Raw genomic sequence first — 14575 nt, 5'->3', positions numbered from 1 at the left:
AGTGAATTCAGTCATTTGCGCTTCACTGAGCTGAAGAACAAAAGGCTCGCAATGATGTCATGTTAAATTTGTTAAGCCCCACCCCCTTTTGAGTGGTCCCTCAGTAAAATCAGGGACCTGTTGGTAAGATTGTGCTTTTAGAAGTGATGATGGTGTGTGAGATGGTTGATACAGTACATAGTTTTAATGCTGTTGTATATTTTTAATGCAATTATACGGCGTTAACCGAGAGTCAAGTACAACCCCGATTCCAAAGAAGTTGGGACAAAGTACAAATTGTAAATAAAAACGGAATGCAATGATGTGGAAGTTTCAAAATTCCATATTTTATTCAGAATAGAACATAGATGACATCACATGTTTAAACTGAGAAAATGTATCATTTAAAGAGAAAAATTAGGTGATTTTAAATTTCACGACAACACCACATCTCAAAAAAGTTGGGACAAGGCCATGTTTCCCACTGTGAGACATCCCCTTTTCTCTTTACAACAGTCTGTAAACGTCTGGGGACTGAGGAGACAAGTTGCTCAAGTTTAGGGATAGAAATGTTAACCCATTCTTGTCTAATGTAGGATTCTAGTTGCTCAACTGTCTTAGGTCTTTTTTGTCGTATCTTCCGTTTTATGATGCACCAAATGTTTTCTATGGGTGAAAGATCTGGACTGCAGGCTGGCCAGTTCAGTACCCGGACCCTTCTTCTACGCAGCCATGATGCTGTAATTGATGCAGTATGTGGTTTGGCATTGTCATTGTTGGAAAATGCAAGGTCTTCCCTGAAAGAGACGTCGTCTGGACGGGAGCATATGTTGCTCTAGAACCTGGATATACCTTTCAGCATTGATGGCGTCTTTCCAGATGTGTAAGCTGCCCATGCCACACGCACTAATGCAACCCCATCCCATCAGAGATGCAGGCTTCTGAACTGAGCGCTGATAACAACTTGGGTCGTCCTTCTCCTCTTTAGTCCGAATGACACGGCGTCCCTGATTTCCATAAAGAACTTCAAATTTTGATTCGTCTGACCACAGAACAGTTTTCCACTTTGCCACAGTCCATTTTAAATGAGCCTTGGCCCAGAGAAGACGGCTGCGCTTCTGGATCATGTTTAGATACGGCTTCTTCTTTGAACTATATTTAGCTGGCAACGGCGGATGGCACGGTGAATTGTGTTCACAGATAATGTTCTCTGGAAATATTCCTGAGCCCATTTTGTGATTTCCAATACAGAAGCATGCCTGTATGTGATGCAGTGCCATCTAAGGGCCCGAAGATCACAGGCACCCAGTATGGTTTTCCGGCCTTGACCCTTACGCACAGAGATTCTTCCAGATTCTCTGAATCTTTTGATGATATTATGCACTGTAGATGATGATATGTTCAAACTCTTTGCAATTTTACACCGTCGAACTCCTTTCTGATATTGCGCCACTATTTGTCGGTGCAGAATTAGGGGGATTGGTGATCCTCTTCCCATCTTTACTTCTGAGAGCTGCTGCCACTCCAAGATGCTCTTTTTATACCCAGTCATGTTAATGACCTATTGCCAATTGACCTAATGAGTTGCAATTTGGTCCTCCAGCTGTTCCTTTTTTGTACCTTTAACTTTTCCAGCCTCTTATTGCCCCTGTCCCAACTTTTTTGAGATGTGTTGCTGTCATGAAATTTCAAATGAGCCAATATTTGGCATGAAATTTCAAAATGTCTCACTTTCGACATTTGATATGTTGTCTATGTTCTATTGTGAATACAATATCAGTTTTTGAGATTTGTAAATTATTGCATTCTGTTTTTATTTACAATTTGTACTTTGTCCCAACTTTTTTGGAATCGGGGTTGTAGCTAGCTCAGGGTCACAGGGCTAGCCGGAAGTCACGTAGCTAGCCGAGTCATATTGCTAGCTCAGAATCATGTCATTTTATTTGTATCGCGATTTTAACAACAGGCTTTGTTACAAAACAGCTTCACAAAATTTATATAAAACAAACTCTGGATATAAATTTTAATCAGACGAGTTGATCTAAAGAAAACATGGCCAGCACAGGGTCACGTTGTTCTCACTGCAGCTGAATAATAAACCTGCTTTAATAAATAACTGAGGATACAGACTGGGGGTGGAGCCAAGCATTCATTTATTAAAAACAATAATTAGATTTTAATTGCAGTTGAAGACATTTCTTAAATGTGTTAGGCTTTATACTGGAAAAATAAAATCACATATACAGAAACGAAGTTCATTAAACCAAGAAATTCGACTGGATTTGAGTTTTATTAAGGAAGTATGAATATTTAACGAGCTGAACGTTTCAGAGATTAAACATGACGTCTGTTGGCTTCTTTTATAAATAACTCAATTCTCCCGTCGCGTCTCACCTGCAGTTTAGTTTTATAGTGAAGGTGAAACAGGACAGATGATCTCACACACACTTTCACGTTTCTGTTCTCGAACACACACACACACACTGGGGTTTCATCACTTAAACTGAGTTCCAGGAAAAAAGAAATCCGAGGGTTTTCTTCAGCGACGCAGTAAAACTCCGCCCTTCACCCTCAGCCCAGACGTCACACGGCGGTGAAACGCAGCGTTCAGCTCATTAATACCACAAACGTCTCACACTGGAGCACGTTTTAGAGGAATCACACTGTCTGTCTACATTACACGCAATAACACAGGTGTGTGTATCTACCAGGCCACACCCTTCTTCTTCTTCCTGTGGCCTGTTTTCTTGGCCATGCGCTGGTGTTTGAGTTTCTTGGCCTGTCTCTGGCTCATCCACACAGGGTACTGTCCATGTTCATTCAGCAGAGTGTCCTTCTTCCGCTTACTGTCCGTCTCCATCCGCCCCATCTCACCTACAGAGAGACGGAGAGAAACACACGAGGTTCGTTTGTTTCTTGTGATCCTCAGGGGAACAGAACTGTTACCCCAAAAAGGTAAATTCATCAGAAAAAGAGAGAAATAAAATATCTGAAATAAAAAAAGTGGAAAAAAAAAAAACGTAAAGTGCCATGCTTAAAAACAAAAATATCAGGCAAAAAATTATAAAATAAAAATTATATGTAGAGAGTCACACTCCAGTTTATATTTAAATTAATAATTTATAAATTTTTGCTCTCAAAAACAATGTTTCATGAATTTAACAAAAGCAGTTAATGGGGAAAAGTCAAGCAAACAAATACATAGTGAACACAGTAACACACAAGTTTATAATAATTTTTTTTTAGGAATTTAACCACCAACAAATAGTTAAAATATGTTGGACGCAGGCTTTCGTCTAAACCGGGGAACGGGGGTGCTGCGCCCTCTTACCAAAATGCTGATTGAACCCCAAGTCACACTTAGGCCATGCACTTGTATGCTACTGCACAACATGCGATCTTTCTCAAAATGATCTTTTCTCCGTGAAAACATCCCAGCAACGCCACGTGACAATGTGTCTGATCATCAAATACGTTATAATTACTCCAAAAATATTCCAATCATCGTAGATACACCGCCAGACGGTGCAAAAACAATCCAAATTGGCGTTTTCCAGACTGAGGCGCCATGTTGTTTAGTTGTTTACTTGTCGCGGCTGCTCTCGCGAGATTTGACATGGGTTACATACAAGGTCAGCTGACTTGTAGAGTGAGATTTCTCGAGACTGAATGACCTTTCACCCACCGGCGCGGGAGCTTTTGACAGAAGTAGTTCACGAGTTGTTTTTATTGACACTTGGGCATTTAAAGATGTCGTCATCCCGCGGCACAAAATGGAAGAAAGCCAAAGACTGTCCGGGGCGGAAGAAGATTACTTCTTTCTTTTTCAATGTTGACAGACAATTTGTTACAATTTCCCTCTCAGATAGCCTCAGAATGTCCCATTGGAGCCTCAATTTTTCAAAGGCTTCGCATGGCGGGGGGGGGACACAACCGGCACCATCCCCCCCCTCGTCGCTTCACTCCCTTGCCATGGTGAGCGCCCTCATACTAAATTTTTCTAGAAAAAACACTGTTGGACGTGAAACTAAATGAAATAATTTATAAAATAAATCAGGTAAAAATATTAAACATTTAGCGCAACACTAAACTCTGTTTAAAAATCAGTTTTGCTGTAAAAGAAAATGATTCCATGATACTGATTACGATTTTGGTGACATCAGGCAGAAAATAAATAAATAAATAAATAAATAGTAGTTTGTTTTAAAAGTCTTCAAATTTTGCTTTTAATTATTTTATGTTCCTTGCAATATCAGTGATGTGAGAAAAATAAATAAAACACTCTTCAGCGCGTTGCATGTTTTTCGTCCTCAGGAGGCGAACTCGGAGCCCTGAGTCCGAGCTGCTGATGGACATGCGCTTTACTGTGTAAATAACGATACTGATGTAGTTACACCGTGTTCCTGCCACATTAACAACTCAATAATTCAACGTTCACGAAATCAACATGCTGAAACTTTAAATGAAGTTTAATGATGAGGGTGATGCGCGTATGAAGTGAAGTGAGAGTCTCACTCTGCTCTCCAGCGTTCTCTCCGTCCTTTCCACTCATCTCCACGTCCTGCACTCTGTCCCTCAGCGCGTGAGCCGGGACCAGCGTCGCCGTCTCACACACGTCCTTCATGGTGATCTCACTTTTCCCCTCCTGACCCAGAGCCGCCTTCAGCCGGGCCAGCTCCTTCGGCGCATTCTTCTTCCTCTTCTCCGCTCTCATCTTCCTCTTCCACTTACTGCGCAGACTTTTCGCCATGGCAACCGGATCTGAGAAAGAGAAACCAATAAACTGGGATTATTTAAACTGTTCGTTCCACTGCAAGCGTGAAACCGGCTTTCAGCACAAACACCACTGTAATTAAACTAAACCGTGTTCCAGTTCACAGAGCATCACAGTGATGGACTGCAGTCCTGAAACAGCACGGGGTTATATTCATTAATTACATAAAGGGAAAGGAGGAAACCTTTATTTCAATGTAAAATGTCTTATTACAAATTTCATTTTACAAAACAAAAGGAAGCAGATCATGATGTCATTTTACTTTATTTAATTTTTTATGGTGTAATATGTAACATCTGGCGGCACGGTGGTGTAGTGGTTAGCGCTGTCGCCTCACAGCAAGAAGGTCCGGGTTCGAGCCCCGGGGCCGGCGAGGGCCTTTCTGTGCGGAGTTTGCATGTTCTCCCCGTGGGTTTCCTCCGGGTGCTCCGGTTTCCCCCACAGTCCAAAGACATGCAGGTTAGGTTAACTGGTGACTCTAAATTGAGCGTAGGTGTGAATGTGAGTGTGAATGGTTGTCTGTGTCTATGTGTCAGCCCTGTGATGACCTGGCGACTTGTCCAGGGTGTACCCCGCCTTTCGCCCGTAGTCAGCTGGGATAGGCTCCAGCTTGCCTGCGACCCTGTAGAACAGGATAAAGCGGCTAGAGATAATGAGATGAGATGGTTCTTGTACCAGTTTTTAAGTGAAGGATAAGTTAAAGAACAGACAGGCATGTGTAAGAGTTTGTATTATAACAAGATTAAGTGTAGCTTTAAGCAGGGCTGGGAGAAACAAATGAAGTGATTCTCGGAGAGGACATTTTTTTTTGACAATTCAGAATCCACTACTTCCATAGTGCTTTTAAATCAGGGATGAGAGTGGGTGGTCACCAAAAAAGCAGAAAACAAGATGGCGCCTGAAGCCGGGGGTCTGGGAGGGATACCCCCCCCCCCAGGAAAATTTTGAAAAATAAGGCCTTACAAACCACTTTTCCTGCAATCTGAGCTGTAGTAGATAAAAAAATCTGTTGTCTTTTTTATATATTTACTAGGCTTGGCACAATTATGGGAAAAAAAACGAACCGTACGATACGCCTGTTGCGGTGCAATACGCGTATAAACTGCGGTACCCCTATTTAAGACGTTCGCCAAAAAAAAAAAAAAAGCCGAATGCCCGTATGAAACCACGTGGTTCTCTTTCGCGCGAACAGGGGTGATAGCGTTCCGGCGCCGCGCCGGATTTCCGGCGTACCGCGGCGCCGGAAAAAAAAAAAAAAAAAAAAAAACTAGTTCGCCCATTATCCTGTGTCATTCTGAGATGCGCAGATAGACAGTAAAGGGAATTCGGAATTCCCTTTACTGTCTATCTGCGCATCTCAGAATGACACAGGATAATGGGCGAACTAGATTTTTTTTTTTTTTCCGGCGAGGGGAGGGGAGGTTTGTTTTAAACAGTGCAGTGATTGGTTTTATTGCAATATTTTATATTGGCTGTGTGTGTATTTTGTTATAAATCGTTCTAAGAATACAGTGGCACTTTAAGATTAGATAAGAAATCCAGCCATACGTTTCAAAACACTGCACTTTAATTTCAAGTGAAAAAAATACATCCTCACTCTCAGGGATTAGAAGAGTTTTTGATTCGGTTTTTGTATATAGGTGGTTGGTTGGTTGGTCGCCACATAAAAGTTTAAGTTTTAACACACACATCTGTTCAAAAGTAAGCTTTAAGAACTCATTTTTATTTCTTCCAATTATGAAAACTCTGTATGTGACAAAAGACACCTGGTTCGTCTAGATGCCACAACATGGCAGCAAACACTCCTGACACTTTGTATAAATACTGTAGTAAATAAAAAAGCTGTTGAAATCATCCATGTCTTCCCTCTTGCTGTTTCAAAATACTACCTGGCTTTTCATCAGAGATTGTTCATAAAATGTGCTTATGTCAACTCAAACTCAGTTTGTGCATGATTATTTCATTGCAACTATAATTTTAACCTCTCTTAAATGCTGTATCCTAAACTATGTTTACTTAAGGTAAATAGTAGGCTATATGCCCAAATACAGAGTACTTAAGATTAAAAAAAAAACAAAACGCAATACGTATCGAACCGCAGACCTCAAACCGCAATACGTACCGAACCGCGACTTTTGTGAACCGTGCCACCCCTAATATTTACATGAAAATATGTTTCAAATCAATCGGAGTATTGTCAGGGTCTCTGCACATTTCTGACCAGCAAAAATAATACTTTTTAAGACAATTTTAAGACCACTGAGTATAAAAAATAAGACCACTACCGCGGAACAAATACGTACAGTAAAAAAAAAAAAAAAAAGCACACTCTAGGTTAAGTTCAAAGCATTTTTTTTAAATAAATAAGTGCATCTTCTGCAGAACCCACAGTATTTCTGCCTTCAGCGTAGCGGTTGGGGCGAATGCCGCGAAAGCACTTGTGCTGGGACCCGGAGACCAGGGCTCGAAATTAACTTTTTTTCTTTGTGTCCCCCAGTGGTCCCGAATTCTGTGTTGTATTGTCCCGAATGGAAGCAATAGTGTCCCCATTTTTTTCCTCTCTGAAATAACCAGTGGTTAATATTATCATATGAAGTTACTATTATATTTGTAACTATGCGATTTTGAACCCTTTATATCATTTTTACAATAAGTCACAAGACACAAGCGACACATGTCCAATACATCATCTACTTCAAAATTACAGTTATTGCATTTTCAGTTTATTAAACTTTGGCGATCTCACTGTATGAATAGATACCCGTTTATTTAAAGGGGCCAACTAGCTCATTCAGAAAATGTTTCAACTCCCTACATCTGCAGTACACTTTAGCTGAAAATAAGACCCCTTTTATGTTCATTTCATCTACTTATACCTTGAATATCTGTTGGCACTTATAAGGCCAACTTATAATTTTCACCATTACCGTTATCCATTTTTATGAACTTTCCGTTATCCATTACCGTTATCCATTTTATGAACTTTCCGTTATCCATTTTATCCATTTTTTCCGTTATCCATTTTTTCCGTTATCCAGCCACATCATTCCTGTTGTATTTTATAACGTGTCTAACAGTGTTCATTAAGTTCATTCAGTTGCTAGCGTTGCCTGCAGACCAGGCGATGACGCTTTGGATCCTGAAGGTCCCGGAGACGTTATGTCTGGGCTTTCAGTTTCTTCCCCGCGGTCGGTCCACTTCAACCACTTCAGCATTTTTGTTCTGGCCAGAGTCGGCGCAGCGTGTGCGGTAGCAATTCCATTCCAAGTCCATATAATGCGGACTCTGGCCGAAGATTCTAGAACAGAATGCGCTGCTCTGTAGCCTACGGATGCAGGTGCATCGAAAGTGTAGCTACTATGTATTTTTCGCTGTTAACGTTTTAAAATTAAAATTGACAAATTAGGTGAATGTCTACGTATGTGTTACGGCTTTGTAAATAATATTAATGTAGAACTTTTTTTCTAGATCTATTTTTTTCCATTGTCCCGGGATTGTCCCAGATATAATAATTTTGTGTCCCGATGACATTTTTTATGGTCCCCGGGACGTCGGGACACCGTTAGTTTCGAGCGCTGCCGGAGACGCTAAAGCTGGCGTTGCACTTTTTGTGACCGTAGAGGCGAACATTGGCATGGGGACTGTTGTTGCCCGACTAGCAGCATAGCGCATATGCTTTTCCCCTTTCGAGTGAGCGTCAAGGGCTTTACAGCCCATTGTTGTTAACTTGATGTCTTTCCGACATACCTTACATCTCGCTTCATATTCTGAAGTTGCTGTTGTTAGCCAACTTTTGTATTTTGGCTCCTCAAGCCACTTGTTACTAAACTTACACTTCCCCATCTCCGTTCATGTTCAAGTTCAACCACTTCTTCCTCGTCTGCTCTACTCTCAATGGTTCTACTACATGGGTAAAAGAACACACTGCCCCCTGTGGCGTGGTTCCTGCGCTATTAGAACTAGTGCTAGACACACAACGGCTCTTGTGCTACTTGTTCAGCATCTTGATAACAAACGACGCTGGTTGAATAAATAACGTTAGCGCGGAAAAAAAATCCAGACATATGTTTTTTTTTTTCATTTACCGTAGGCTACCCGGATGAAATTTAATACCTCCCATGTGAAATTTAATACCATAGCTCAAAAAATAGCGAAATATAATGCTTTTTAAGACCTTAAAAAACACATATTAAAAATAAGACTTTTTAAGACTTTTTAAGGATCCGCGGAGACCCTGATTGTTTGAATTCAAAATAAAATCACATTCTACATTCAAGGGTATGGTTATAATTTATGATCAACAAAAACGACAAACTAAATTCACATGAAACGTAAGTTTTATTAATTATCAAAATGTTCATATATTAAATAAAATTTCTTAGGGAGAAAAGGTCAGTCACCCTACAGTATGACCTCATTAGTTGCATATGATTTCAAAGTCTTTTGAAATACTTAAGTTTTCAAAACAGTCAGCATTAATTCAGATTTACTGACCATCATATACATGTTCAATGTATTAAATCAAACGGATGCTAAGTTTACGGGATAATGTCTGTGTACACTTTATACAATTATTTATAGTTCACAGTCGCTTCTCATTTTCATTTAATCATTTCAACGACTTCTTCAGCCTTCTGACCAAAGACAAAAGCTTGTCAGTCCTCTCTGTTTTTTATACCAGCATCGATTTCACGTACCTTCGCTTCGTCTCGCTTGTCAATTGTATTCGGCATTTTGAGTAAAAAAGCCGATACGAAAGAGAAACGTATTTTTGAAGCGCAGCGACGATGAACATGTGCAAGTTTCGATAAAATAGAACGATGCGGGTACTTTTGTAAGAACTGTTATGATTGGCTTTTGTTCTCTCCCACACTCTTGTAAGAACTGTTATGATTGGCTATCATGCTCTCGCCAGCGATGTTTTGGCCAATTACATTGTAGATAACACGTATTCTACCGCGAGACTTAAGATGGCAAAAATGTAAACATGTAACATCGTCGTACGCTTGAGCATAGATATACATAGAAGACTAGATGCCTCACCGCGTATTCCAGAATGTCCGCACAGGGCGGCCATCTTACCACAGGCAAGCTTTTCCACAGAATTTGCGGTAAACTGAGGTAAGACCATTGAGATGCTTAAATGTTTATACTCTTATCTCGCTGAAATTTTGACGTATATACAAATGGTTTGATTTCTTAAAACATTATTAATGTGGTTGTAATTCTGGGTGCTTGAACATGCTAAAATTGTACCTTTTCTTTTCAAAAACGACTTACTGCAGCTTTGTCAAAGTTGTGTTTCATGCTAGGCTAGCTCGTAGCACCAAGTAATTTTACATGGAAGGTCATGAGATAATATTTTCAATAACTGAAGTTGCACTTGCACATGGTTTTCATTTTTGGGTTGGTTAATTTAAAACAACTTACATTATGATTTCTAGAGGAAATTAAATTACTGACTGTGACGAGATGCCAGACTTTTGCGCGGCTTTCGGTTGCTAGAACCGGCGATGTCTGGAAAGTAGGGCACGCGGGATCACCTTTCACCAGTAAGATAATACATCATTTTTTTAAGGATAATCGGTAGCGTTATTTACTTAGTGAAATAATGTCCAATACAGTTCCTGATATGAGCAGCCGGGCTAGGACAACAGTATCATACTGTACTGTTACATTTGGGTGTGAGGTTGTAAGTGAGTAAGCTGTTTATTTAACTTTAGCTTCCCCTACGGCCCTATCACATGTAAAAATATTTTCACTAAAAATTGGAAATAAATTGTATGGTTATTTGTCCTAAGGCCACAGCTATCCATAAGTATGCAGTGTTAGGCTTCTCACAGCACAGGAATTTCAGCATGTATTTTTTTTTTAAATATAAAATGATTATTCATCATTAATATCATAAATACATACTTCCGTTTGTTTTTTTTATATAACAAACCAAACCGTCTGAATATCGATTGAAATTTGAGGAAGTTACGGTCATCTGAAAAGTACATATCGCTACCAACACAATGGAATGGGTAAGCCAGCTGTCTGAGGTAAGACGGCCGCCATGTGCGGACGTTCGACTTCGTTGACGGGCAACGGGGACGAGGCATCTAGTTTTCTATGTATATCTATGCGCTTGAGTGTCACGAAGGAACATACCCCAACCCCCCTCAATGAAAAAAAACATCTCAACGGATTTGGCATAATGTTGATTTTTGCTCAGAAAAAGTGGAAATCCGCCGAAAAGCGGAAAACTCTCATCCCTGCTAAATATAAGGCTGTAAGCTTTGTGTTAGTTGTCTCTAATATTTATGTCCCAATATCTTGACCATATTTTAGGATGAAAATACTGTATTGGCCCGAATATAAGACGAGGTTTTTTGCTCTAAAAATAGATCTAAAAAGGGGGGGGGGGTCGTCTTACATTCACGGACTAGACAAAATGCCATCGAAAACAACATTTTACAACGAGTGTTTTGACTTGTAATAACAACACACAATGAATCGGCCACCGTCCCTCACGCATTATCACAACAAAAAATAAAAATGGAGAAGACACGAGACTGTCTTGAACGAAGTGGTTCAAAGTCAGGACAAATTAATCAAATGCTTAGACGGAATTATGACGCCAATTTTAAAATGATGGTAGTGAATGCGGCGGAATTGTCCAATAATTGTCAGGCTGCCAGAAAATTTGGGGTCACGGAATGCAATGTTTGTCGGTGGCGAGCACAAAAAGACCGTCTTCGGAATGCTAACAGTCAAAGAAAAGCTTTCCGTGGACCTCAAAGCGGTCGTTTCGAGGAAATTGACAGACGAGTCTGTCAATATGTGACGGAAAAACGTCAAGACGGAATGCCCGTAACCCGAGCAATAATACAGCTTAAGGCTTTGGAGATAGCCAAGGAGCTGAATATCCCCCCAGCTGAGTTCAAGGCGAGCCTGGGGTGGGTCAAAAGAATGATGAGGCGCAACGGACCATCACTGAGGCGCCGAACAAGCCTGGCCCAGTGCCTGCCTTCAGACTTCGAGGACAAGCTGCTGAGTTTTCAGCGGCATATCATTAAATTAAGGAAAACGCACTCCTATCCCCTCGACCAAATCGGCAATGCCGATCAGACCCCTGTTTTTTTTTATATGCCATCTTCGGTGACCGTGGCAAAGCGAGGTGACAAATCAGTCCTTGTGCGCTCGACGGGAAATGAAAAAAGCAGGGTCACTGTCATGTTGACATGTCTTGCGGACGGCACTAAACTTCCTCCCTACCTGATTTTGAAGCGAAAGACTATCCCTAAGGAGGCCATGCCAGCTGGCATTATTGTGCGTGCACAGGAGAGGGGCTGGATGGACACTGAGCTGGTGGTAGACTGGCTGAAAGTTGTGTGGGGTAGGCGACCTGGTGCGCTTTCAAAAAAGCGGAACATGCTCGTTCTGGATGCTTTCCGTGGCCACCTAACGGAGCAAGTGAAAGCGCAAGTGCAGAAAATGAACGGGGATCTTGTGATCATCCCAGGCGGAATGACGAGCCAACTGCAGGTGCTGGATGTTGTTGTCAACAAGCCCTTTAAAGATAATCTACGCAAGAAGTACACGGAGTGGCTCCTGTCAGGTAACCACGCACTCACACCAACGGGGAAAATTCAGAAGCCTGCGGTGCGCCTGCTTTGTGAGTGGATCCTGCAGGCATGGCATGCCATTTCGCCAGAGAGCATCGCTCATGGGTTCAAGAAGTGCTGCATATCGAATGCATTAGATGGATCCGATGATGACATCCTGTGGGAGGGACTGGTGCAGCAACATCAAAGTGACGACGATAGTGAGAGTGATAGCAATGCAGAAGATCTTTGTGCTTAGTGGCTGTTTGTTTTCATGTTTTGCTGTTTTAAGCAATAGTTCATTCTTCTTTGTATTTTTTGCTGCTTTCTTGGGCAATGTTTTGCTCCATTGGCATGGGATCCATTTAGGCCTAAATCTGATGAATTGAATAGGAGATGGTAGCAATATTCTGTTTTAATTAAAGCTTGCTGTAGTTCAGCCTCAAAGTGTTTTTTGGCATTTAAGCAAAGTGTTCATACTATGGCTACTGTGCAATATATTGTGGTAAATGTGAAAAATAAATCCTCTACCTCAATGAATTATAAACAGACAAAACTGATTGATTTTCAAATAAATAAGTTTTCTATATGAAATTTGGTGACATTTTTTTCCCAAAACATGAGCTTGGAAGGGGGGGGGGGGGGGGGGGGTCGTCTTATATTCGGGGTCGTCTTATATTCGGGCCAATACGGTAATCATTTTAGATATGTTATTTTCTATTGAAAAATGAGCTGTCTCGGAGAGGACATTTTTTTTGACACAATTCCATACTAATAGTCTGAAAACTTACTGGCATTCAACATTAAAACTTAACTATGTTTCCAATGATATGGAACCAAATATGTGTTTTATGGTATAAAGAATGATGTAAGTGCATCCCTTTTGGAGCTACCTGTGGTCAAAAAAGCACGTTTTCTAAATGACACGAGTAATTTATATTAGCATACATTCACCAAAAATAACATTATCACCAAATTGTTTTTTGCATGGTAAATAGAGCCATCACAGGGCTACAATAAACAACCGAGTTTATTTAGTCAAGCCTTTTGATATTGAAGATAAGTGTTAAATGTGATTTTTAGCTTGCGTACCCTGATTGTAAAACAACCCTTATGCCATTAATTATAAAAACACAAAACGAGCTAATTAGCCACTTAGATATCTTTTTTAGAGCTGTTTATGTGTTTAGTATATTCCTATAAAATATTTTACCTATATTAATTTATTAATTTAAGCTTCGCGGCTAACCATCGAGCTACAACAATAAAAGCAATGTAAATATCCTCATGTTTAATAACTATTATTCTAAACTGCGTTCTTATTGCGTGTAATATAAACACCACAGTAAATTATTACCTAATAATAATTAATTTTACTCACAGTGTGATAAACACCTGAAGCCTCAGCACTCGACACGTGCTTACAGCTGCCGGAAAGCGAGTGGGGCCGCTTTACGGCACTTTACGACACGTCATCGCTGAGGAAACGTTGTACTGTATATTTTATTACTCATATACACATTTGACTTCATTTTTATAAGACTTAATGTTCATGGGTCAATGTTTGGTCTACAAATGTACATGACATTTTAAATATCTCGATATTTGAACTCGGTGGTTTGTGTTTCAGGACAACATCAGAGAGAGCCGGCGGCGTCACGTGGGACCGTTCTGAACCAATCAGAGACGGCGGACTCATCCGGGTTTTGGTTATGGGAATTCTGTGGAAGGAATTTCGAGATAGCTTTAAAGGTGCAACAGTCGATTTTTTTTCTTTCTTACTCGTACAAAACATGGAATATGTGGAGAATAAATTCAATAAATAATTCATTAAGCCGTTACTTTAGCACAAGTGGACTGAGTTGCTGATAAAAACCCGTCTAGAAAACTGACTTCCGGTCCAGTCATTGAGTTCTGTTTAGATTCACTTCCTGTTGTGGTGGGCGGTTCGAATCATGTTATACCCTGTCCACACTAGGGATTTTGTACCGATACGACACTACTTTCATACCGCAACACCTGTCCACACTAGCAACTATACTGGTACTGTAGCGGTATAACTGTATCGGTACAAAACCCACAAATGTACAGTGGTGCTTGAAAGTTTGTGAACCCTTTAGAATTTTCTATATTTCTGCATAAATATGACCTAAAACATCATCAGATTTTCACACAAGTCCTAAAAGTAGATAAAGAGAACCCAGTTGAACAAATGAGACAAAAATATTATACT

At 40.4% G+C, this 14575-nt stretch overlaps 1 protein-coding gene across 1 annotated transcript; it reads right to left on the bottom strand.

Annotated features, from left to right (window-relative positions):
- Positions 1 to 2109: 2109 nt before the first annotated feature.
- llph (LLP homolog, long-term synaptic facilitation factor) lies at positions 2110 to 13834 on the bottom strand. Its single transcript, XM_060903803.1, has 3 exons — positions 13724 to 13834; positions 4495 to 4740; positions 2110 to 2853 (listed from the first exon to the last, which is right to left on the bottom strand). The coding sequence occupies exons 2-3, from the start codon at positions 4727 to 4729 to the stop codon at positions 2684 to 2686; spliced, it is 405 nt and encodes a 134-aa protein (XP_060759786.1). The 5' UTR covers positions 4730 to 4740; positions 13724 to 13834; the 3' UTR covers positions 2110 to 2683.
- Between the last annotated feature and the right edge of the window lie 741 nt (positions 13835 to 14575).

Source organism: Neoarius graeffei, chromosome 21, assembly GCF_027579695.1.
Source record: "Neoarius graeffei isolate fNeoGra1 chromosome 21, fNeoGra1.pri, whole genome shotgun sequence".
Lineage (NCBI taxonomy): Eukaryota > Metazoa > Chordata > Actinopteri > Siluriformes > Ariidae > Neoarius > Neoarius graeffei.
The sequence above is the reverse complement of the archived record's forward strand: the minus strand, read 5'-3'. Positions and strand labels throughout refer to the sequence as shown.

What these genes read in the sequence shown, in the direction of transcription:
- llph (XM_060903803.1), bottom strand. Translation starts at nt 4,729, where the DNA reads ATGGCGAAAAGTCTGCGCAGTAAGTGGAAGAGGAAGATGAGAGCGGAG. An exon ending in AGAGAACGCTGGAGAGCAGA is followed by an intron (nt 2,854 to 4,494) that starts GTGAGACTCTCA and finishes GTCTCTCTGTAG; the next exon opens with GTGAGATGGGGCGGATGGAG.